Raw genomic sequence first — 24,617 nt, forward strand, 5'->3', positions numbered from 1 at the left:
CCAACTACTTTAAATGTGAATCACACAGCAACAGGGGAAATTCACATCAGAACTGGCGCTATAGGAAGAAACTTCCAAATGCTCGAAAACTTTGAACAGATTTTGGAATAAACCACCTTATGTGAAAACATTTTACACCAAAAACAATACTCTACATCAGATTCTTTTACCAATGATATAATGTCTAGGAAGTTACACTCCCGCTATAATCAGACATGAAATTACATCTCTGTTCTACAAGGTCTGATTTGTTTACCAGTGAATTGGAGAAGATCCATGGAGAAGAATCCCCTCGCTATTCAATTTTAAATAGCGAGTGGATTCCTCCCGTACAATCCCCTCCAATTCCTTGGTTATTAAATCAGCCCTAGGGGTTTGGGTACTCTAGTATTGGCCTCAATCAACATACATTGAGACGGAAACAAAGCCGCCTAGCCGCCTACGAGGGGAAATACGAGTGCAGGTACAGGAGGTATGTACAAGGTAGGGGGTGGATGTCAAGGTTAATTTGACCAGACATGCACCAGGCCCTTGCTGTTTCCGGTGTAGATTTCATTGCGGTCCTCGTCGTAGAAGAGAGCAGTGATGTCCTCAAGAGCTTCCGGGACAGTACTGCGGATGGTAGATCTGCTATCGTCGCCTCTCCTCCGAGGAGCAATTGTGAGAGTAGGGTCAGCGGGGGAGATCTTGGCGACGCACTTTCCAGTAAAGATGTCGCTCATGTTAATTGATCCCATGGACAGAACTGAAAAGGTACGGCAGGTTTTATTTTGATGGCTATAGGAAGTATCACCAAGAAATCACAAATTTTAGAGTGGAATTTAACTGTACCTTCCCCAGCCTCACTGTCAACACAATCTGCCCTCTGCTTTGAGACCTTGCAATATGAGATGATCAAGTCGTGGCCAGCAGTGATGTATATGTTATTCGTATTGCAGTTAGGATGCCACAACTCGTGGTCCTCAAACGATGTAACTAGCTCTCCACGGAAATTCCAGGCTGCAACCGTCCTATTGCAGAATGTCAGGAATAGGTTATTTTCGTAGAGAAAGATGAACGCTGAGGGAGTCATGAACTCGGTTTTGTTCACTTCGATCAGGTCGGAGTTCCTAACCTGGACAGGAACTCGAGTCAGTTCGAAAACGAGATGTAAATTGTTGCTCCCAAAATGAAAGAAAGAATCAACAGGAAAAACTAATGGTGGCCTACATCAATGATCTGGAGATTTTCCTTGTCTTGTTTCACGAGAAGCTTTTCATTAAACTGCTCGATGAAATCAACCTTTCTATTTCGATGCAGCAACTGATTGAAGGTTTTCAGTGGAGTTCCATCCTCAATTGACAGTATAGTCAGCGGAACATGACAGTTCGTCTTCTTGTAATTGTAAATCACGAGCATGATTCCAGGACTGATGGAACAAGAGCATGGGTAAGAAAGACGATATGAGGTACCTAAATAAAAAATGGATTTATCAGTGATCAGTGACAGCAAACCTTATTTTAATCTCCTGGATGTTCTCGTCGCATATGGAATAGAGAAAGTTGTAGTTTTTTAGATCAAAAACTTTGTAAGTACTGCAAAGAAGAAGCAATCAAACAATGCACATGCTTGCTGTCATACCGTTGAGCAAAAAATGTCACTTACCAACCCTTGGCCGAAAAGGTCAATACTTTGCCATTAACATCATCAAACTCAACAAAGCCAGGATATTTTAATGATTCAGTTTCAAATAAAGGAAATCCATCCTTCAGTTGACCTCTTCTGATGTACCTAAAAAACCAATTGCAACCAGTGAAGACAAATTAGTCCAAATAAATGAATTAAAGAAACTGCCCATTTTAAAATTAGTACCAAACGATCATGTCTTACAGAAAAAATAAACATCAACTAACTAAAATTATACCAGCATATAAATCCATGATAGCCTACTAATATTTTTCAGGACACGCCAATTATGAAGAAAAGCATAGAAATACTAGTGCACATAGTTTTGAAGACGCCGAGAAGATCAACAGCTTAGCAATAATAAATTCAAAATACTTTTGAGTAGTTCAAGAAGAAATAGAAGGGGTATCTTACTCTATAGGAGTTGTTCTGCACTTTAATGAACTGAAACGATCTGATTCATAAACTGAAACGGTGATAAGGGACTCGTTGTTCTTGTTGTAAAACAAGCTCCTAATAACTTCATCAGGACTTATATTCAAGTAGCATATGCGTTTGTTTGTTGCTGCCAACACAATAAGAAGGCTTATCAGGAACATAAAGGGAGGGGAATCATAAGATTTTTTTTTGCAAAGCATGAGACTTACTTCGATTAAATGCAGCACATAGACCTGATTGGGCAAGTGCAAATATAACATCCTTTGCTGCAACAATTTCAATAATTTTTGTTCTGGTGCACAAAAATGGCAACTTGACAAGAAAATGGACTTCATCATCATAGGTGTCATATTCTTCCTGCACAGCCAATTTCACCATATGTGATATGTGTAAATATAGAATATCTAAACCATGCATTGCAACACAAAAGATAATAGTAGTACACAATGAAGTCCTTTTCATTTATATATATTGCAATCTCTGTTTTCAAGTCGTCCGACTAATCGCGGTTAGTCGGGCTGGTCGGTTTAGGGTGCTCGATTAGCACATCCGACCCGATCAGAGCACCTAATCGGCTTGGTTGTCCGACTAGTCGACGACTAGGGGCGATTAGTCGCTCGATCAGCCGAGTCTGCGCGACTAGGGTTTAGGATCCTGAATTTTTTATTTCGTGGGTTTTTTTGGCGGGCGGCCCGGCTATAGGGAGATGAAACGCCAGCGTCGTCTCTATAAACCCTTACCCGACGGTTCACATCTCCTAATTTCCTGGCATCTCAATCTCTTTCCTTTTCTTCTCTTCTCTATTTTCCTAGCGGCTCCTTCTAGACTTCTCGTGACTGGGTGACAGCTCAAGACATACGTGAAGAAGATGACAATTCTCCTGTAGATGAACAAGAATAAGAGACAACAAGACAAATGAATGATGAAGGCGAACAAGAATCAGGTGGAAGGGAGCTGCAGGTGATGAATTTCAGCTGGATGAAGATCTTCTTTAGGTAACTGGGTGGTAATGTGTGCTGTGTGGTATCTGGGACTGGTAGTATTAGTAACTAGTAAGTTTTTCTTTGCTGTTTTCAGTTGGATACTTGGATTGGATGAACAAATATCTTCTCTCAATTTCTTAAATCAGTATTCAGTATTGTTGAATTCATGTCATGTTTACCCTATCCTTCATATATAGTTATATAATTATATATTATATAGTATAATAGTATATACATAGGTCTTGGATGAACACGGCGACTAGTAAACGACCAGGTCGACGAGAGGTCGATTAGTCGACCTAGTCGACGACTAATCGAGATTAGTCGCCTGGTCGTTCCCCCAGTTCGACTAGCTGGTCGAGCGACCAGAAAACATATATTGCAATAGTACTTAACATTGGCTTGTGTCCTTGTGCACATGTTGTTATGGTCGCTAGATCGGTGAGGGATTGGAGAGGGGTATCGATGGGCAGGAACGTCGGCCGGGGGCCTATGCCCACGACCGAGCAATAGGAGGGTTTCTCCCTTCTAATTCTTGTTTGTTTTATTTCTCATCCATTGATTACATAAATAGGCCGGCTGGTCGCCCCTGCCTAGCTAGAGATCCTTATCTCTTTAAAACTCTCCTAAAAACTCTCAACAAACTACTAACTGATAACCTTCCTAGATCATCTCAACTAATATCCTAAATAATCTCAACTAATCTTCTAATCTTATCTCTAACTATCCTTATCTAATCCCCCTCGGAGGACTCGTGGCTTCTGCTGTCGCTGCCCCTCCGTGGGCCTCCTTAGGCCCTGACACTACACCCCTCCTGGACAAGCAGCTCGTCCTCGAGCTGCAGCATGACTGGTGCTCAAAGATCGAGTCTACTTGACCCAAACCAAACACCTAGAAGACAAGCCTTTTACATCTCGGCTTATCTTATTATTCTGAATCTGATTTTTTTTACCCCATAAGATAAGGCGGACACCCTTCGCGCATTGGACTTGCACGTGTGCAGCCATCTGGATCCCATGAACGCCATCTGGACGAAAGGGGAGCACATGGACGAGCACCTGGAATAGGTCGCAACAATAACCAGCAAAGGCGCCCTCGTGGCGGCCGGTAGCGGAATGTGGTGGCGCTAAATAGTGCGCCCTTGCCTATGACGAGGGGAGTGCCTTCCCTGCCTTTGTTGTCATAGAGTTGAAGTTCGTCGCCCGCGAGACACGTACCATGCTCGCAGTTGGAGATAGCAGCCCGGTGTCGCTGCTGATGGCGTCCGACAGGCAAGGTCGCGCCCCCGTGTGTCGAGGTCAACCGTCACCAAGGCTGCCTCGACCATCTGCTGGCGCATCTCCCGCACTCTCAGTCGTGCAAGGAAGCCACGAGCAGCAGCTTGTATGCCCACAGTCGCCGACGTCTGGAGCCGTGCGGACAACGCCAGTTGGTGCTGCTCATGTTGCACTGTTGCCTTGATTTGCAGCAGCCCTTGCTCAACCTTCTGGAGCGTGGTTTGCATCTTTGCGAGATCAACCCTTATGTTGGTCCACAAGTCCCCCATCGATGGAGCTAGTGATTGTTGAGCCGTGGTTGCCCCTAGTGGCGTCGCCCATGGGGACGAAGACGCCATCAACGAAGATGATGTGACGAAATTTGGCCTTGTCCCTGGAGATGGGCACGGCGGCGTCCAGGATGTGGTGACAAAATTGGCAGGCTATGCTGCCCATGGAGATGGGGACGTTGGTTGCTAGGATGACGTGACGAAGGTGGCATGTGGCGCAGCCCATGGAGATGGGGACATTGGTTGCCAAGACGGCGTGACGAAGGTGACATGCAGCGCAGTCCATGGAGATGGGGACGCCAGTTGCCAGAATGACGCCGCAAAATTGGCAGCAGAAGCCATGGGATCAGATCAAAACCCAAGCTAGCCGATACCAGGTGTTATGGTCGCTAGATCGGTGAGGGATTGGAGAGGGGTATCGATGGGCAGAAACGTCGGTCGGGGGCCTCTGCCCACGGCCGAGCAAGAGGAGGGTTTCTCCCTTCTAATTCTTGTCTGCTTTATTTCTCATCCATTGATTACATAAATAGGTCGATTGGTCGCCCCTGCCTAGCTAGACATCCTTATCTCCTTAAAACTCTCCTAAAAACTCTCAACAAACTACTAACTGATAACCTTCCTAGATAATCTCAACTAATCTCCTAAATAATCTCAACTAATCTTCTAATCTTATCTCTAACTATCCTTACCTAATCCCCCTTGGAAGACCTGTGGCTTCTGCTGCCGCAGCCCCTCCGTGGGCCTCCTTAGGCCCTGACACATGTACTCCACACTTGAAAGTACACCCATATCTGAAAGATCACATACTGAAAATTGTGTTCCTTTTGGGTTTCTTCTATCTATAGTAGCACACAACATAAACTCAAATTTTGAAATGGGAGAGGAAAAAAGCAAGCATCCATAGATCCCGCTCTCGCTGAACGAGACCTTGGGGATTCTCTATGCGAGAGCGCGGACCGTCCGCGACTCTGCGCAAGGAGCACCACTCTTCTCTGCAGGCGCGCGGACCGTCCGCGTGGAGGAGGCGGACCGTCCGCGAGGGTGCAGAGGGCTTCGTGAATCTCCTGCAGAACATAGGTCTCGCCTCCCGGGAGGGACACTATCGGGGATGAAAGATCCTAGCGTTCTCTTGGGATCGGCAGGCCATCCAAGACGCCTTTAGACAACAGCGAGAAGAAGAGAGGTGAAGATCTAGGTCGAGGAATACTAAAACTAGGGCTAAATTACTCCTTCCTAGTGCATAAGTTAGATTTGGATTGATAGATCGATTGTTTGTGTGTCTCAATCGGTCGTACCCTTATATATATATATAGGAGAGGTCTGGACCCGTTCCTAGGCGGTTTCCAATAGTTTCCTCGCGAGATTTGTTGGGATAATCATGCAAGGGATGAGGATTCTAGCCTGAATTAATCTAACCCGGGCCGTCCGGGCTATCCCGCAGACCGTCTGTGGAGCGAACTGTCCGAGGCACATGGTCGGACCGTCCGGCCATCTAGGTGCCAAATCTGGTGCTCAACAGTGCACTCAGTTTTCTCACCATGGTCCTCCAACTCAATCGACAACGCCATATGGTCGGCAAATAAAATCCATATCGTACAATAATTTAGGGCATGTTTGGTTGTATACCTAAGTTGCCAAAAATTACCACACATTTTCTGCCACACTTGCCTAAGGTTAGGCGCTCAAATTGTTCGCCACATCGTAGCATGCCTAAGGGAATCTGTTGCCACACTTTTAAAAGTAATTGACGAGGGGGGGCTACGCAGCAGGACAAAAATATTGCCACAAATGTGGCTACAAACCAAACACACACCTAAGCCGGTGAAACCTGCCTAACCTTAGACGTGGCAAAATATGGCACGTTAGATAGCGAACCAAACAGACCAATAATACTCCAAGATGGTATAACCAAAGAAATGCAACATATGTCTGAAATATTGTTGCTCACATGTTGGTGTTGGTAAGTGTTAGCATATTGTCTCATGCAATGGGCCTTGGCCCATGTACCTGCCTATATATTAATATATCCCTTGTCCAATTAGGGTTAAGGTTTTCCCTCTCCTAACACGGTATCTAGCCACAAAATATGTCTTCCCTTTCCCTCCCTCCGCCACCAGCACCCTGCTCATGGCCGATGACTTCTCCCCTCGCCAGTGGTCGGTCATGGTGGTCGGCATCACGTCCTCGGCTCTCCCCTTCTCACCGGGCACCAGTGTTTACAAGTCGTCCGACTAATCGCGATTAATCGCGATTAGTCGGGCTGGTCGCCTGGAAGAGGGCGATTAGGAGGACGACGTGATTAGGGTTTCTAGTCGTCCTAGTCGTCCGACTAGTCGTCGACCTGGGCGATTAGTCGTCTGGTCGAACACTTCCTGGTCGTTTTTGGTCGTTGCAGTTTTGGTACTGGGCTTCACTCTGGTTTTTGGCCCATCTACAGTAGCCCGCCCCTCCAAAAACCCTCCCAACCACCAGGACCCCTCCCAGCCGCCAGAAACCCTACTCCTCTCCTCTGTCCTCTCTGGTTTCTGCCGACGTCTCTGCTCCAACCTCCAAGTGCTCCAGCCAGCAGGTAATGCAGTTTGGATGCTCTAGCGCGATTTGTTTGGATGTTGATCTGCTCTAGGTAGCAGCCAGCAGGTTCCTGCTGTACTTTTTACTGAATTACTGCAAGTAATTATGCCAATATTACTTTCAGTTTGGACTTTGGACTTTGGATGGATTCTGTTTTACACTTTTACTGAATTACTGCTAGTCTGCTACTAATTATGCCTATATTATTGCAGAAATACAATGTTTATATAGTTAATATATAGTTATATACATATACATATGTCCTTAAATCTATAGGACGACTAACGGACGACCAGAGGTCGACCAGGACCGATTAGGTCGACTAATCGTCGCCCTAATCGCGATTAGTCGCCTGGTCGCCCCTCTCACTCGACCAGCTGGACGCCCGACTTGTAAACATTGCCGGGCACGTCCCCCGGCACAATGCCACCACCGCCGAGCGCCTACCCTCCCCTGGCGCCACGTCGTCGAGCCCAATACCCTCTTCACCTCTGTCGTTGGGTCGTTGAAGCTAGTCCACCCGACTGTCGCACCTATGTTGCTAGGATCCCCCACCCCCACCATTTGCGCCATTCCCACCATTGAGGGCCCCTTCCCCTACCACAACCTTCGCACCCCCTATGACTACCCTCCATGTCGCTGCGGCCTCGGCACTCCACCACCAGCGGACCGCGTCGGCCCATCGCTCCAGCCTCCACTGCGCCCCTCTGGACGGTGCCAACAGCACCCCGACACCCGTGACTGGCTCCCTCCCTACACTCGGCGGAACCCTCTCCCCATGGGTCGCACAACAATACAAGTGTGGGCCGTCACGGTTGTGGTCGCGTCCGCCTTAACCTCTCCGAGCACCGACGCACTTGCACCTTCCTCTGTCATCACTTGTCTCCCTTCCCACGCCATCCACGCCCATCCCCATCGCGTCGCACCCACCAACTTCTGCATCTCCGTCCTTCAGCTTCAGGCACCCCCACCTCGACGTCTTTGCCGACCACTCCACCTACAACAACGGCAAAGCATTTTATCCAAAGCAAGTTGGGGTAGGGTAAGAGTTAAAACCCCAACAGAACCCACAAGTCAAGGTTCGGGCACATGGATAGTTGTTTTCCATGCATTCCTATTCAAAACTAAAATCGTTGGGTATATAACATCCTTCTAGATCTCCTTTTACTGCCTCTTCCCATGTCAACTTCGAAAATTTTCCTTTTAGCTTCTATGGCACCTCTTGTCATATAGAACGTGAGATGTTTAATGCCACTTCATCCACTCAGCTGTAATTATATGGCTAACATCTTCATAAATCTCTCTCTCCCTCCCTCCCTCCCTCTCTCTCTCATTAATCCTAAATACCTAAAGGTGTCCTTCCTAGGCACTACTTGACTTGCCAAAATAGCATCTCCTTCCTCGTGTGTACTGCCAAAATCACATATCATATTGTTTTAGTTCTACTGAGTCTAAAAACTTTTGGATTCTAGAGTCTCCCGTCACAACTTCTAGTTTCCTATTTACTCCTGCTCAACTTTCATCAACTAGCATTACATCGTCTGTAAAAACATACACCAAAGGATATCCTCTTGTGCGTCCCTTGTGACCTTATCCATCTCCAAGGCAAAAAGTTAAGGGTCAAAGTTGATCCTTGATGTAGTCATATTCTAGTTGGGAAGTCATTTGTGTTCCCAACACTTGTTCAAACACTAGTCTAAAAATTGTTGTACATGTCGTTGTTGAGTCCAACGTACTTTGTTAGATCTTTATGTTTGTCCAAAGCCCAGCACATAACATTCCTCTGTGATAAGCCTTCTCCAAGTCGATGAAAATCATGTGTAGATCCTTCTTTTGTTCCCTATACTGCTTCATCACTTGCCTCTACAATTGACCTTTTAGGCATGAAACCAAATTGGTTCAAAGAGTTCATCGTTATTCCTCTCAGACTATGCTCGATAACTCTCTCCATAGCTTCATAGTACGGCCGCATGAGATGGTTGTGGTTAGCCAGGACTGATCCCGAGAGGTTGTGGTCCTCCCTTCCTATAAAGATTTTTGATAAGGTCAAGGCTTTCTTCTATATAGATATGGTCACAAAGATTGGCAATAGTGCTTCAGCCTTTTCTGGAAGGATCAATGGTTGCATAGAAAGTGTATACAGGACCTAGCTCCAAGATTGTTTGTTGTTGTTCCTAGACGTATTGTCAATAACAGAAAGGTGCAACAGGCCCTCGTGGATAGAAGTTGGATACATGATATCCAAGGAGCTTTAACAGTTGGCGTCATTGCTGATTTCCTTACCCTTCGGGAAGCTTTGAGGGTGGTTGAGTTGCAGCAGCTAATGGAGGATAAACACATCTTTAGGTTCACGAATAATGATAATTACTCGACCAAGCAGCTTATGAGAGTATTTACTGGCTCAACTCATTTTGAACCTTGTGAGAAAATATGGCAGTCTTGGGCTCCACCAAAATGTAAAATTTTCTTGTGACATGTTGCCCTCCAAAGGTGCTGGAGGACAACAGGCCAGCTACAAAAACGAGGGTTTTAGCATTCTGGTTGTTGCCCTCTTTGTGACCAGGAACCGGAAACAATTGACCATATGCTGGCAGATTGCGTTTTTACAAGACAATTATGGTTCTGATTTCTTGGGTAGGTCAACCGGCCTCACCCCCTAGCTGGAAGAATCAAAATATATGAGCTGGCGGAGGAAGGTTAATCATCAGGTGCAAGGTATCGCTGCAAATAGAGATGGCCAAACGGGCCGCCCGGCCCGGCCCGTTTTAGGCCCGGCCCGCCAGGCACGGTTATAAAACCGAGCCGAGCCATCTAAGCCCGCATGCTCGTCCGAGCCCGGCCCGCAGCGGGCCTAAACATGCCGGGCCGGTAAGCGCAGAAAAAGCGGGCCGAAAAAACGGGCTAAGCGAGCCGGTAAGCATGATTTAGTGCAAAAAAACGAGCTTAGAGGTAAACGGGTCGTGCCGGGCTAACCCACCGTGCTTAGTTTTCTGTCCGAGCCCGGCCCGCTTATTCGTGTCGGGCTGGCTCGGGCCCGCATAAAACCGGGTCGTGCCAGGCTCGGATCGGGCCCAAACCGCGGGCTTCGTGCCGGGCTCGCAGGCCTCGTGCTTATTGGACATCTTTAGCTGCAAAGGGCTTAAATTCCTTAATCATCCTTAGATTCTGGATGCTTTAGAACCACAGGAATGGTTGTGTCTTCGATAAGACCACTCCGAGTGTGGATTTTGTCATCATAAGAGTTGATAAAGAAAGAGAGCTATGGGTGATGGCAAGGGCTAAGAGTCTCTCTCTCCTTACGACCCTCATTCCTGGACTGTAGGTTTAGGGTGGTTTGGTTTCAGTTATGGATACCTTTATGTATTTTCGTTTTTTGGCCACCGTAAGGTGGTCTTTTCCCTCCATGTTTTGGTCTATTTTGGACCCTCTGTCCCTCTTATCTTCTTAATATAATAATACATAGCTCTCCTGCGTGTTCGAGAAAAAAAAGCTTCATAGTATGTCTCATCAACTTAACTCCTCAATAATTAGTATAACTTTCAATCTCTCGCTTATTTTTATATATCGGTACCAATATACTTCTCTACTCGTCAGATATTTTGTTTGATCGAAAGACATGGTTGAACAACTTGGTTAGCCATACTATAGCTATGTCCCTGAGGTATCTCCACACCTCAATTGGGATAGCATCAGGGCCCATCGCCTTACCCCTTTCACCCTTCTCAATGCCTCCCTAGTCCCTAACCTCGTATTCTTGGATCCTACGTACAAAGTGCCTATTGATGTCATCAAAAGAGTCATCCAGTTGAAAGGTTGTGTCCCATTCTACCCATTGAACAATTTGTCAAAATACTCTCATGATTTGTGCCTAATCTCATTGTTGGGGACTTGTTCTCAAATGCTAAGAGTTAAGAACAAGGCAACATAAAAAGTGTTAAGTGTTAAAGTCCTTCGTCCTTCGAAGCATTATGTCCCTTCAGGAAATAATGAGTTTCGGACGAAGGTCATAAGAGACATACCTTCGTAAACATAACAAGTAATGACGAAGGATTCATATAAAGCATGAAATATAATATAAGCATCATCATAGAATCATTTCTATTTTATTAACATGGAAAAATAGAAATGATTTCAAATTACAAATGTACCTTCGGTCCTGAGAGAAGATAAAAAGTACAAGCGTGACGCAAAAGCAAATGCCAAGTCAGCGTGAACAGTACGGGAGTACTGTTCATCTATTTATAGACGCGGGACGCAGCCCACGTAAAATTACATTTATGTCCATTACATTTGTCAATGACTTATGGAAATCTGACAAGGTCCACGTAGTCTTTTCATCTTTAAGTCGGTTCCCCTCTCTGCTATCGCGACGAAGCTTCCCTGCGCACAGCTTCGGCTGTGCACCATCCTTCGTGGAGCTTGGTAATCAGCCCGTCCTTCGTCTGGTTCAGGCTTCGTCCTGACCGCACTTCATGTTCGTAATTCTGAGTCCGAAGGTACCTGTTCACATAATCCACTTGGAAAACATTGTCAAATCATGTTTTTGAGGACCTTCGGAGGACGAAGGCCCCCAACAGTAGCCCCTCGCAATATTAATTTGTTTGAAATAATAAATTCAGATTGCGATATGAACGAAGGCTTTATGCCGAAGGTCCGAAAAAACACCTTCCCTTTGCTAGAATAGCAACATTCAATGACAAGTGGGGTCTTTCAACTTTCAACGCATCAAGCGTATAAATACGGCCATACCGCAAACTTATTTTGCACGCTTTCTGGCCAACCACTCTTGCTCACTCATTTTTTAGCTCTTGTGCACTGTGATCTGCTAAGCTTTTAGCTTTGAAGCTTCGGCTTTGAAAACAGTTTTTTAGTGTTTCCGAAGATGTCTGAAGCTGCTAAGAAGGCTGCTGCTGAAATGAAGCTGAGTCTTGATGAAGAGAAGAACTTAGGGTTTCTTATAGCAATGTCGAAGACCAACACAGAAAAGATCACCAGGGAAATTCTGGAAGGGCTGTCTGAAGATACTGGTGACAGTGAAAGTTATGATGTGGACAGCGGTGGCGAAGACTCCGAAGATCGCCCCTGGCGACCAAGCCATTCAGTTTATGGTAAATCAATTATCAAAGAGAATCATCTTGTTAATATGAGAGGAAGGTATTTCCGGGATCTGTCCATTGTGAGGGCGGACGAAGGGGAAAAGACTTGTCCACACCCTGAAGAAAATGAAGTTGTGGTGTACCGAAGCTTTTTGAAAGCCGGATTGCGATTCCCCTTGAGCAGCTTCGTCGTGGAGGTGTTGAAAATCTTCGAAGTCTATCTTCATCAACTTACTCCAGAGGCTATTATAAGGCTAAATATCTTCGTGTGGGCCACGAGAAGCCAAGGTCTGAAGCCTGACGCAAGAAGCTTCTGTAATATACATGAATTATTATATGAAACAAAGCCTTGGGGCAAAGAACAGTACCACAATAACTTTGGCTGCTACAGTTTCGTCTCTCGCTCCGGGGCAAGCTGTCCCGTACCAACCTTTCGGAAGAGATGGCCCGGGGATTGGATGACAGAATGGTTTTATGTGAAGAATGACCTATCAGCACGAGAAGACATCAAAGGTATAATTATGCGTCCTATTTGGCAAAGCTTCGGCCTTCGGAGGCCGAAGGTGGAAATGAATGAAGCTGCCGAAGAATGCCAGAGGGCCTTCGGCGTCATCTGCTCTTTTATTGGAACAAGAGATTTAGTACAAGAACATATTGCCTTCCGGGTGTGGCCGCTTGCGGAGAAATGGGAAATGCCTCAAGAAACCACAAAAGAGACCGACGAAGGTGGGCTTGTGAGACTGAAGTACACCTTCAAGTTTGGAGATAAATTTACTGAGCCAGATGACGACTGGCTAAAGAGTATTGAAAATTTAAGTGACGAATTACTTGGTGCTTATTCGAAGGCCGAAGATACCGCGATGTCAGCAGCCTTCGGAGGCCGAAAAAAGAAGAGGCTGAATCGGGTATTTGATGCAATTGGGTTTGTTTACCCTGACTATTGCTACCCCATCCGAAGGCAGAAAAGAAAGAACATAACCTCTGCAAAAGAAGAAGCTGGAACTGCTCCTAGCGAGCCAGAGCCTGAAAGAAAGAAAATAAAAATCCTCACTCACCGGCCGCGTTATATCGAACCAGCTTCGGTGCCGGAGTTTACCGAAAAATCTTCTTCGGTCACCGAAGCTGAAAAGCCAATCAGACCAGTCACGCCACCTGCAGCTGCAGGGATGACCGAAACGGCGAAAAAGATAGAACTAGAAGAACCAAAGGTTTCGCTGCCAGAAACCAAAGAAATGGCCGAAGCACTATCCACAGAAAAAATTGCAGAAGTGGAAAAACCAACTGAAGAAAAAGTACCAGAAATTGTGAGTCCTGCAGCAAATGTTGAGACAACAAAAAATCAAAAAGCGCCAGCAATGACTCCAAAAAGAAGAAGAATGGCGAATGTGCTAGATGTACTAGAAACAATTAAGACTTCAAGCACACCTCCGAAGAAGGCTGCTGTTACTTTTGAAACAACAGCTGAAATTTCTGGTTCTGCAGCTCCAGAGCAAGAAATTGAAGCCGAAGCTGGGCCCTCAGAGTCCACAAAGGCAAAAACCTTGGAAAGTGAGGCAGAAAAAATAACAAAGCCAACTTTTGCTGAAGGAACTGGTGTTGTTACCCCCGAAGCATCCCCCAAAATTCGTGATTATATTTTTCGTCATGCTTCGGGGAAAAAATTATCAGAAAAAGAAGAACAAGAGGCCCAACACTATGCCCAAAAGTTGAAATATCCAAAGGGGGCGTTGATATTTAATGGCAGTGGAGAAGAAGATTTCTTGTATTGCCTCCCCGACAGCAAGGAAATTTCTGTCTGTCGGGAGATAAGCAGAAGCTTCGGATTCCCAACTTTAGAAGACGGACTTTCGGTGCTGTCAAAGAACGATCTGGCTGACAGCCTAGCTTACAACAGTTTAAAGGTGCGACAAATGGAATTCTTATATTTTTGTTGAGTTCAAGATTTTTCGTTTGTTTAAAACTATTAACACAGACATATTCCTGTCTGCAGGGCCTGATACTCAGCAATGCCCTCAGAGCACAGAAAGATGCTGAGGACGAAGGATGTACTATAGCCCTGAGCAACCTTCGTTCCGAAGTAATTGAACTGAGGAACGAAGGTCTCGAAAAAGACAAAATATTGCATTCCTTAATAAATAAAATAAAAGAAGACGAAGCTATTTTCAAAGGTCAGGCCGAAGCTCAGAAGTGTGAAATTGAAAACCTTCGTAAACAATTAGCCAGAGCTAAAGAGGAATGCATACTTGAAGAAACAAGGCGAGAACTCAGCGACCAATGGGCAAATCATTTAGAAGAAACTGTTAAAGAGCTTCGGTCAGCCAAGAAGAAATGCTTCGACAAATCTATAGAGTGTGTCAAGAAAATAAAAACTAGCTTCGCCAGCGTTGGCGCATTTTCGCAAGAAGAAAACTTTATAAGAGGTAACCCCGAAGGTCCCCTGGAATGGATCAATCATGAGGCGGAGGCCTTTGAAGAAATTTTAAATAGTCGCGGAGACATCTGCGCTTTTTCTGGTGCCAGAGGGATTGCCACTATTTTGGAGGGGAAAGGATGTGAACATGTAAAGATTTTATCGCAGTCCGAAGCCACCTTGTCCACTGAAGATATAAAAGATCCTTCAGCCGAAGCTAGCGCGGTTGGGGGAAAATTTTTCACCGACATCTGGGACAACGGTGGTAGAGAAATGGCCCAAGAAATCATTCAGAAAAGCGAGAAAGGGATTCATGAGGCTAGAAAAGTAGCCGAGGCTGCTGAGAAAAACGCAGAGCCCGAAGGGCAAATAGGTACTAACGAATAGTTTTCATTGCATTATAACTTTTAATTTTATAGTTCGTTCGCGATCTGTAATAATGATGTAATAGTATCCCGTCCTCACTCAGATCCTACTAAAGCATCTTCGGGCCCTCAGCCTAAAGATGACGACGAAATTAAAAAGATGGCCGAAGCTATCATGGATCAGGTTGTCGATCGACTGCTGAACGAAGCTGCAGAGATAGTACTTAGGGAAGACTAAGTGCTATTGCAAAAAACATTTGATATATGATTTGTGTAATATTTTGTAATCCTGTATGTAATATACTTGTTTTATGATTCAATTCTTTACGATGCATGAAACTTTAAACACGTACCATTTTTGAGTCTTCGACGAAAAAACACCTTCCCTTCTTTTCATGTTTCGTGAAGAAGAATTTATCATTTATCACGACAATATCCATAGTGTTCTGATAAGAAATATCCAAGCTTCGTAAAAATAATCTCCGAAGCTATACCTCGAAAATCAATATTGTTTCTCCCTGTAACTTGGCATGATTTGCCCTTTTTCAAAGCATTTTCCGAAGATCGATAACATGCCCCCTTCTTGTGCCACATGCACCATGATGTATGATGATTATGCTATGCAAAATGATGTGATGATGTTATGTTATGCAAAATGATATTTTGTGCCGAAGATACGCACATTCCTGCAATGGGGCACAATCTTTTGTATCAATACTGACTTTTTCATTATAAGCCTCCCTTAGGAGCTTCTTCGCCTTTTACTTCAGCGGAATCAGCGTTTATTTTTCGCTGTAAGTTCTGCATCCCCTTAGGAACGTCTTTGGAACTTCTTCGCCTTTTACTTAGGCGGTATAAGCTCTGCATTCCCTTAGGAACGTCTTTGGAGCTTCTTCGCCTTTTACTTAGGCGGTATCAGCGTTGACTTTTCGCTGTATGCTCTGCATTCCTTTTGGAACGACTTTGGAGCAGAAAACTTACACTGCGCTCCCTTCGGAACGACTTTTTGTGACTTCGTCAGACTTACTCTGCGTTCCTTAGAACGACTTTTTGTTGCTTCGAAGGATTTTCGATAGTCCGAAGGTCCTTTTTATTATCACAAACCTGTGAAGAAAACATATTTTTCTTGTAGGAATCAACGAAACTAATTACATGAAACCTAAACAATGTCCTTTATTACAAAAAATAAAACTGAATGAAAAAGATTGCTATTAAGGTAGGATATTTGTCAATAGATGTGTTTTGACTCTGGCACGGTGCTGTTGACCGTGCGAGCTTCGGACTGTTCTCTGAAGTCCCTTTGATGTGGAGCATATTGGCTCCCTTCTGGCTGCTGGCCTTGTTGCAACGGAGGTGGAGGCGGGGGCTGTTGCCAGGAAGCTGAAGGCTGACTTGCCGAAGCAGCAGAGACTGCAGGATGGTTGCCCACATATTCTGGGATGTAGGGCGAATGATACGAAGCAGTGTGCATGACCTGCTTCGGCTGAGCCTGTTGCGCGGCAGCTTCGGCTATCTCTTTTTGCTTCTGAATGGTAACATGACACATCCTGGTAGTATGACCTTTGTTTTCACCACAGAATAAGCAAAATATTCTTCTGGGTTGATCCCCGAATCTTCCGCCGAAGCCCCTGGCGCCTCTGCCTCTTGGAGCTGGTGGTCGGAAGGAGCTTTGCTGTTGCCCCGAAGCCTGTGAGGAGTACTGTGGCCTTTGCTGCTGGCTCCCCTTATCATCATTTTGATTGGAATTATGAATTGATCTGACATGCCTCGGATAGAATCTTCCTCCGAAGCCCCTGGTCATCTCAGAAAATCTGAAGGCCTCCTCCCTTCTTTGGCGAAAATCATTGTCAGCTCGAATATATTCATCCATCTTCTGGAGCAGCTTCTCCAGCGTTTGTGGTGGCTTCCTGGCAAAATACTGCGCTGATGGCCCTGGCCGAAGCCCCTTGATCATGGCCTCAATGACAATCTCATTGGGCACTGTCGGCGCCTGTGCCCTTAGACGCAGAAACCTTCGGACATATGCCTGAAGGTATTCTTCGTGGTCCTGGGTGCACTGGAAAAGGGCCTGAGCAGTGACCGGCTTTGTTTGAAACCCTTGGAAACTAGTTATGAGCATATCCTTCAGTTTCTGCCAAGAAGTGATTGTCCCTGCCGAAGAGAAGAGTACCAGGTCTGAGCAACACTTCTGACGGCCATGACGAAGGATTTTGCCATGACTGCCGTATTGCCACCGTATGAAGATATTGTTGCCTCGTAGCTCATTAGGAATTGCTTCGGGTCTGAGTGACCGTCATATATGGGAAGCTGGGGTGGCTTGTAAGTCTGTGGCCAAGGTGTAGCCTGCAATTCTGTTGAAAGAGGAGAAGCATCATCAAAAGCAAAGTTTCCATGATGGAGATCTTCATACCAGTCGTCTTCATTGCGGAAATCTTCCTGATGAAGCTCTCTGCGTGGAGGCCTTCGGGTTTGATCGCCTTGAACGAAATGACGGACCTCTTCCGAAGCTTCATCTATCTGTCTCTGAAGATCAGCTAGACGAGCCATCTTTTCCTTCCTGCGCTGAACTTGTTGCTGAAGGATCTCCAAATTTTGAATTTCCTGATCAAGATCATCATCCGGAGGTGTTGGACTGACAGCCTTCCTTTTCTGGCTTCGGGCTTCTCTAAGAGAAATAACATCCTGATTGGGATCCAGCGACTGCAGTGTGCCAGCTCCTGTTGTTGAAGCCTTCTTCGGCGGCATGACGAAGGTGACGCTCGCCGAAGGTATTCAAAGCTCAAGAAATGGAAGTGAGTTCACCGGAGGTGGGCGCCAATGTTGGGGACTTGTTCTCAAATGCTAAGAGTTAAGAACAAGGCAACATAAAAAGTGTTAAGTGTTAAAGTCCTTCGTCCTTCGAAGCATTATGTCCCTTCGGGAAATAATGAGTTTCGGACGAAGGTCATAAGAGACATACCTTCGTAAACATAACAAGTAATGACGAAGGATTCATATAAAGCATGAAATATAATATAAGCATCATCATAGAATCATTTCTATTTTATTAACATGGAAAAATAGAAATGATTTCAAATTACAAATGTACCTTCGGTCCTGAGAGAAGATAAAAAGTACAAGCGTGACGCAAAAGCAAATGCCAAGTCAGCGTGAACAGTACGGGAGTACTGTTCATCTATTTATAGACGCGGGACGCAGCCCACGTAAAATTACATTTATGTCCATTACATTTGTCAATAACTTATGGAAATCTGACAAGGTCCACGTAGTCTTTTCATCTTTAAGTCGGTTCCCCTCTCTGCTATCGCGACGAAGCTTCCCTGCGCACAGCTTCGGCTGTGTACCATCCTTCGTGGAGCTTGGTAATCAGCCCGTCCTTCGTCTGGTTCAGGCTTCGTCCTGACCGCACTTCATGTTCGTAATTCTGAGTCCGAAGGTACCTGTTCACATAATCCACTTGGAAAACATTGTCAAATCATGTTTTTGAGGACCTTCGGAGGACGAAGGCCCCCAACACTCATCCTCCTTCACCAAGAGGTGCTTTATTTCATCTTTAGTGCACTTAACTTGGTGAAGTCCCTTGTCTTCCTCTCACGAACCCTAGTCATCCCATATATGTCATTCTTTCCTTCCTTCGCACTCAAACGTTCGTAAAGACCCTCATGCGGCCTACCCTTTGCCACACTTACAACTCGTCTTGTAGTCTTCTTTTCTATCTTGTACTTCTCTATGTTGTCCACACTCCTGTCATGATACAAACATATGTACCATTCTTTATTTTCCTTAATAGCCCTTTGAACTTCCTCATTCAACAAACAAATATTTTTAGCTTTGCCTCCACGCACCTATGAGACCACCTTTCGAATGCAGGTTGCTATCTTCTCTTTCGTATTGTTTGTATCATCTTGTTCTTTCTAAATGCCCTCTTTGATGATTTTTTCCCCTTTAAGACGATATAAAAATTTCAACATTACTAACAATGGACTAAATTGGTTTTCGGAGAAAAATATTCACCTAGGCCAGGATGAAAGCCGGCAGGTTGCTGTTAAACTAACATCTAATAGCCTTCCAGATTCCTGACAAACAACAGTCTTCATACATTGCATGGATAAATGTACACAAAGTTAGGAACGTCCCAGTGTTCTGAATCCGAGAAAACAGGAAAAGTAAAAAAATGAGCAACGTAGATTTCAAAATTTTAAGGTATGTTCATTTTCAGAAAGTGTTGCCATGCAAACTGACGATAGCATGTAATGGCAGACTGTGATTTGGAATTCGTGCATCAAGTTATTTGTGGCCCTACCAATTACTATTGACAACTATGCGTCCAGTCATTGCAAACTTTGTCATACCAGGTATGTTATGCGGAATCCATGTCAAGGAAACCCAGAAGCATACATACTGCCTCGAATATTTGTCGTTCACTAGTTTATCTTTACACTAAAACGTGACAAATAAAAAAACGGAGAGAGTACATAGTAAAAACTGCAAGTAGAATTCAGAAGAAAAAAACATGCAATCCTAACATTACAGTACTAGGGTACGACATTAGGAATCAATGTTCCTCACAGTTGGGACTCCCAGATCTAGCCAGAGCTATACCCTCTCGGAACACCTTGTCTCAAGCAACACCCACACCTTGCCACAAGCAACTTCAGTTCACAGAACTATCAGCTATTCAGTTAAAAACATTATGCTAACATTTTCACGAGTATCGCCATTTCATAACAAGGATCAAATCGAGCAAGACATGCCTAACAGACTGTAAGGGTTACGGAACTACCAGTTTCCTGTCTCAGCCGGCGTAGCGACTAGAGTCTCGGACAGCCTGCTACAGCTACGAGGGGGGAGGGGGGGCGCCGAGGACAAACCTGGAGCTGGAAGTTGCGGAATTTCTCAGGGCACGAGAATGAGGAGGATGAGGGCGCCGCGGGCCGCGGCGGGCGTCGGTGGCCGCCGCCGATCTCGCGGCGCGCGACCTTGTGGACGGAGTCCGAGTGGTCGCGGCGCGGCGGCTTGCGGCAGGGGGGGCGCAGACAGGCGGAGAGCCACGCGCGGCGCCGCGCGGCGGTGATGCGGAGGCGCACACGCAGGCCTGGCTTGTGGTGGTGTTCCATGGCCTCGCACTGACTCTCTCCGGGCGAGGTGGGAGCAGTGGCGGCTGGTAGGCGGGCGGGCTTCTGGCGGGAGGGGAGGGCAGGATTCGGGGGCTAGAGCGCTAGGGCTTTGGGAGAGGACGCGCCATGGGAGGTGTGGGAAGCAGAACTGCAGAAGAGTGTGATGAGAACGATGGCCGATAGGGGGCTTACCGACGGCAAGCACAGAAAATCGACAGGGGCAGCTCACAGTGTACGACGAGTCGACGACATGCTTCGTTTGACCCACAGACACAGATATCGCCGGTCAAATGTCTACTTGCCTGGCTCTGCTAGGTTTCTATCACGTTTTGATTTTCTATGAGATCTTATTGTCTGGTAGAAGTGATTTTATGGTTAAAATATTTTTTATTTTTTAAGTACAAACTCAACGCATAATAGAATTAGATACGCTATTTTTTATATACCAGTGGCGGTCTCTAAACTTGTTCAAGTGCGTTAAACCCGACTATAAGAGTGTGTTTGGTTAGATGTACATGGAGTGATGGAAGAAGCGGTCACAGTTTAAATAGTGTTTGAATGAGAGTCACGTAGGGCGAAGTAAACCTTGGAGTATTTTTTAGTGACGACGTGATCCTAAAAAATCGAGGGACGGTGTCGCCCTTGCCTCATCCTATTTTGACCCTAAACCAAACATATCCTAAACTCTCAAAATAGCCGATTGGATCACTAAATTTTGTTTCAGTGTCATTTTATTTCAATCGGTTGTGAATATGAACCGGTTAGCTGACGTGGCCTTTCCACCTTGTCATCCACGTGGCAGCCTTGCGTGTCCTGCTCCGACGATGTCATACCACGTGGACGACACAGTGGCAAGGCCACGTCGGCTAATCAGGTCTTATTCACATCTTATTGGACTAAAATAATAATGGAACGAACTTTATGTATCTAATTGGCTGTTCTGAAATTTTAAGGACCCGTTTAACACACCTAAATAAGTTTTAAGGATAGGTAGCACAATTTATTCCTATTTTCTAACGCCCAACTTATTGGTTGATTCAAGAGAATCCAACGGAGTCAACACTGATTCTCTTAAAAATCGTTTGGCACCTGCTAAATTTAGGGTGCGTTTGACTATGTTGTCTACTCTGAAAAGTTGTTTTCTACTATCTAATCTGAAAAGGTTATTATGAATTGTTCGCTGTGAAAAGGCGAAAATTCGTTTGGTTCAAACTTCAATGAATTGTCTATTATAAATAAACTACATATTGTTGATATACACTTTATTTGACTATATGTTTTAATCATGTATCTGATTTTTTATAATTTCTTATTAAAATATTTTTTTATTACTAGTTTTATTTTTTCCTTAAATTTATTTTAAAATTTATTTATTATAACACTTAGTTATTTTCAATCTTATTTTACTTTCTATTTACCACATATGTTTGTTAACATGGTGAGTGTGGATAAACAGCAAAAGCAGAGTCTAAACTGCTTTCAAATTTATACTACATAAAAGTTAATTTTCTAAAATGTTTACAAAAAAAGTTGAACCCCTTTGTTCATCCTTTGCTTTTTCAAAGTAGAAGCAGGTTCAAAAAGCAGAACTAAACACATCCTCAACAAACCAAAATGAAACTACTCCTTTAGTCTAGAAAAAATATAATCATGGTGTCTTTGAAATTATTTTGCAGGAGAAATTTAGAGCTACAATGTACAGTTTGTAAAGTGCACAAATTATTTTTTTCCAAACGAACCTGCAGTGCAATAGGTTATTTAATAAATATATGTTTAGTCTAAAATAAATTATAATTTGGACGGAGGGAATAGTCTCCTTATAAATTTATATTTAACCTACCTTAAGAGCATCTCCACTAGTTACTAAAAAACTCTCTAAACTTAGATTTAGTAAGTTGTTAAATACATATAGGAAATAAAGAACAATCTTGCTCTCCACCGGTTCCCGATATTTATCTTGTTAAATACTTTTAAATTGTGCCATGTCAGCGTTTTTGTCTCGTATTTTTCTGTTCCAACTATACTTCTTTAGCGGCGGCGCGTGTAACTCGCTCTATTGGAATATTGGAGAAGATCGGCATAGGCAGCCACGGCGGCAGGGGACGTTGGGTGCTAGCACCACCATGATCCTTGTGGTTGCTACTTCTCCGCCGGTGTGCTACTACGTTCGCTCTATCAAATTTGAAGCCAACATTCAAGAACAAAAACTAGTTTTTTCTAACCTACGGATGAAGAACCTACAAGGCTACAACTGATCTAAAATCGATCTGTATTCCACACTGCACAATGAGTAGTTCCTTCGCGTGCATTGAGCAATTGAGGCCAGTTTCGAAGCCACCTTAGAATTTCACCTCCGACACCAACAAGAACTAGCAGTTTCAAAGGAGGAGAGTGACACACCTGTAGCCCTTTGTTGTGGCGCATACGAGCCCATCACCGGTGGTGTGCACTCGACCTATGCCTGCTCGCTGAGGGACACCAGCTCCACGATCTCAAAGTTCGTGCACCGAAAGGGCTTGCCCTCGCCACCCCGCCGGAAGCGTTGTCGGGAAATTGCTGTGCTCGTTGCTTGTTGCAGCGCGGGTTGACGAAGCAGCAGGGTGTCTGCGTCGGATTGTGGCAGCGATAAAAGGCCGTCGGGTTGTGGCGGCGATAGAAATTGAGGGTGTGAAACAATGACCCGCAGTTTGTTTAGGCTAAAAATTGGCGGGCAGATTGTTTCCGGGAGTTCCAGCTCTCTGTTGCTACATGTTTGTTTAGGCTAAAAAATGGCCGCAGGTTTTTTCGGGAATTTCAGCTCTGTTGCTACATGTAGGGTGGAAATAGATTTACATAAGAACTTTTAAAATTTAGAAATTTGCTTAAGGAACGGTTGGAGCAGCTCTGTTGCAGAGTAAAATTGAATCGGGCCTCCAAGGCTGAGGTACGTGTGATTGGGCCTGAATGGCGTGGTGTGATGATCTTGCTTCGTGCGTCAGCGTCATGGGAGAAGTGAGGGAGGAGGAGGCTGAACTCGCCGGCAACTTCCTCCGGTACCATTCCGGCGGCGAGCAGTATAGTTCGACACTTGTGTTCCACTTGGACGACGCTCAGGAGGAATTAAGGCGCCATCGCTGCACTGCACCCCCCGAAGCGACAGGCTGCAGTTGCAGCTGCGTCTGCGTCCCTCCGGGTAACCCGAGAGCGAGCTAGAGGTCACGCGCGTCCGAGATGCGATGCAATGGAATAGAATGGAATGGAACGGGAAGATGGGACGTACGGTCGCAGTGGTCGCTCCACTAGGTAGCTTAGGTGTGTTTGGTTTGACTTTTGGCTTTGGCTTTTGCCCCCCTAAAAGCCAAAAGCCAACCAAAGGGCTGGATCTAGGAAACAGCTTTTTTGAAAAGCCAACTTTCTCGTAGTGCAAATCTGAAAGCACCACTGGACCTGCTTTTAGTGGCTTTTCGGATAAAACTGTGAAAACATATATCGAAGAATTTTTAACTACTTTTAGTGGTTTCTACCAAACGGTTTTTAGCTTTGCAACAACTTACAGCCTACAGCAGTTTTTTCCACATCTCACAGCCCACAGCAACTTTTTTCACAGCCACAGCCCAACCAAACAGACCCTTAATTAACTGCGCTGACACTAGTCTGTGCCGGCCTGCGGCTTCCACAGCCGTACCCGTACCACTAGATCCCCGTGACGCTAGTAACGAAGATTAGCATGCAGTGCAGCAGCATCAAAGAGATGGCCCCAGGCCGTGCACACCCCCACAGACAAGAGCACGCTCAGGCTACAAACGAATGATCGGCTCTCCAGTCACGGAGGCGTAGAGGTACGGCTGGGCCGGGGGTGCCACCGCCCAGGCGCCGGCGTCGTCGCTGTACTGTACGCATGCAGCTTGCGCGGCTGCACCGAACATAAATGCGTCACGTACATGCGTGTAGCCCTACTGCTGCATCGGGTGCCACTGACACGATCCATCCCGATCCCGGGGCGGCGTAAATGAGATCAATGCCAGGACGGGCAGCGGCCTGCGCACGCAACGGACGCCGGCGTTCTGCGCCAGGCGCCCAGGCCTTCGGATGCCCATTCTCTCGGCCTCGGACGGACAGACGGCCAGAGCGGCGCTGCAGCGCCGTCGCGTACTACAAGGGCCAAAAGAACCGGATCCTTGTCTGATGAGTTTCTACTTTCCTGGCACGACGACGCGCCGCCCGGCGGGTCCCTGCGCCGCGCACGTACGCTACCGTGTGGCGTGTGTCCGGCCGCTGCTCTCGTCCATTTGGCCGGGCACCGCGTCATGTCGTATGTTTTCGCTTCGTTTTAGGCGGCGGCAGCAGAAGGAGAGGCACGTTCGCTCGCTCGCCACCGGGGCAAATGACATGCATGTCAACCTGTCCACAGCCGGCAGTAGTTAACCGCGCGCCGACGCCACCGCGC

The 24,617-nt window shown here is 45.7% G+C and overlaps 1 protein-coding gene across 1 annotated transcript; it reads right to left on the bottom strand.

Annotated features, from left to right (window-relative positions):
• Positions 1–110: 110 nt before the first annotated feature.
• Positions 111–20,340, bottom strand: LOC103627823 (uncharacterized). Its single transcript, NM_001357003.1, has 8 exons — positions 19,946–20,340; positions 2,313–2,460; positions 2,080–2,230; positions 1,645–1,770; positions 1,494–1,574; positions 1,210–1,408; positions 832–1,114; positions 111–745 (listed from the first exon to the last, which is right to left on the bottom strand). Exons 1-8 carry the CDS (start codon positions 20,189–20,191, stop codon positions 504–506), a joined length of 1,476 nt encoding a protein of 491 aa, NP_001343932.1. The 5' UTR covers positions 20,192–20,340; the 3' UTR covers positions 111–503.
• Positions 20,341–24,617: the final 4,277 nt, after the last annotated feature.

Source organism: Zea mays, chromosome 5 (genome assembly GCF_902167145.1).
Source record: "Zea mays cultivar B73 chromosome 5, Zm-B73-REFERENCE-NAM-5.0, whole genome shotgun sequence".
NCBI classification, from domain to species: domain Eukaryota; kingdom Viridiplantae; phylum Streptophyta; class Magnoliopsida; order Poales; family Poaceae; genus Zea; species Zea mays.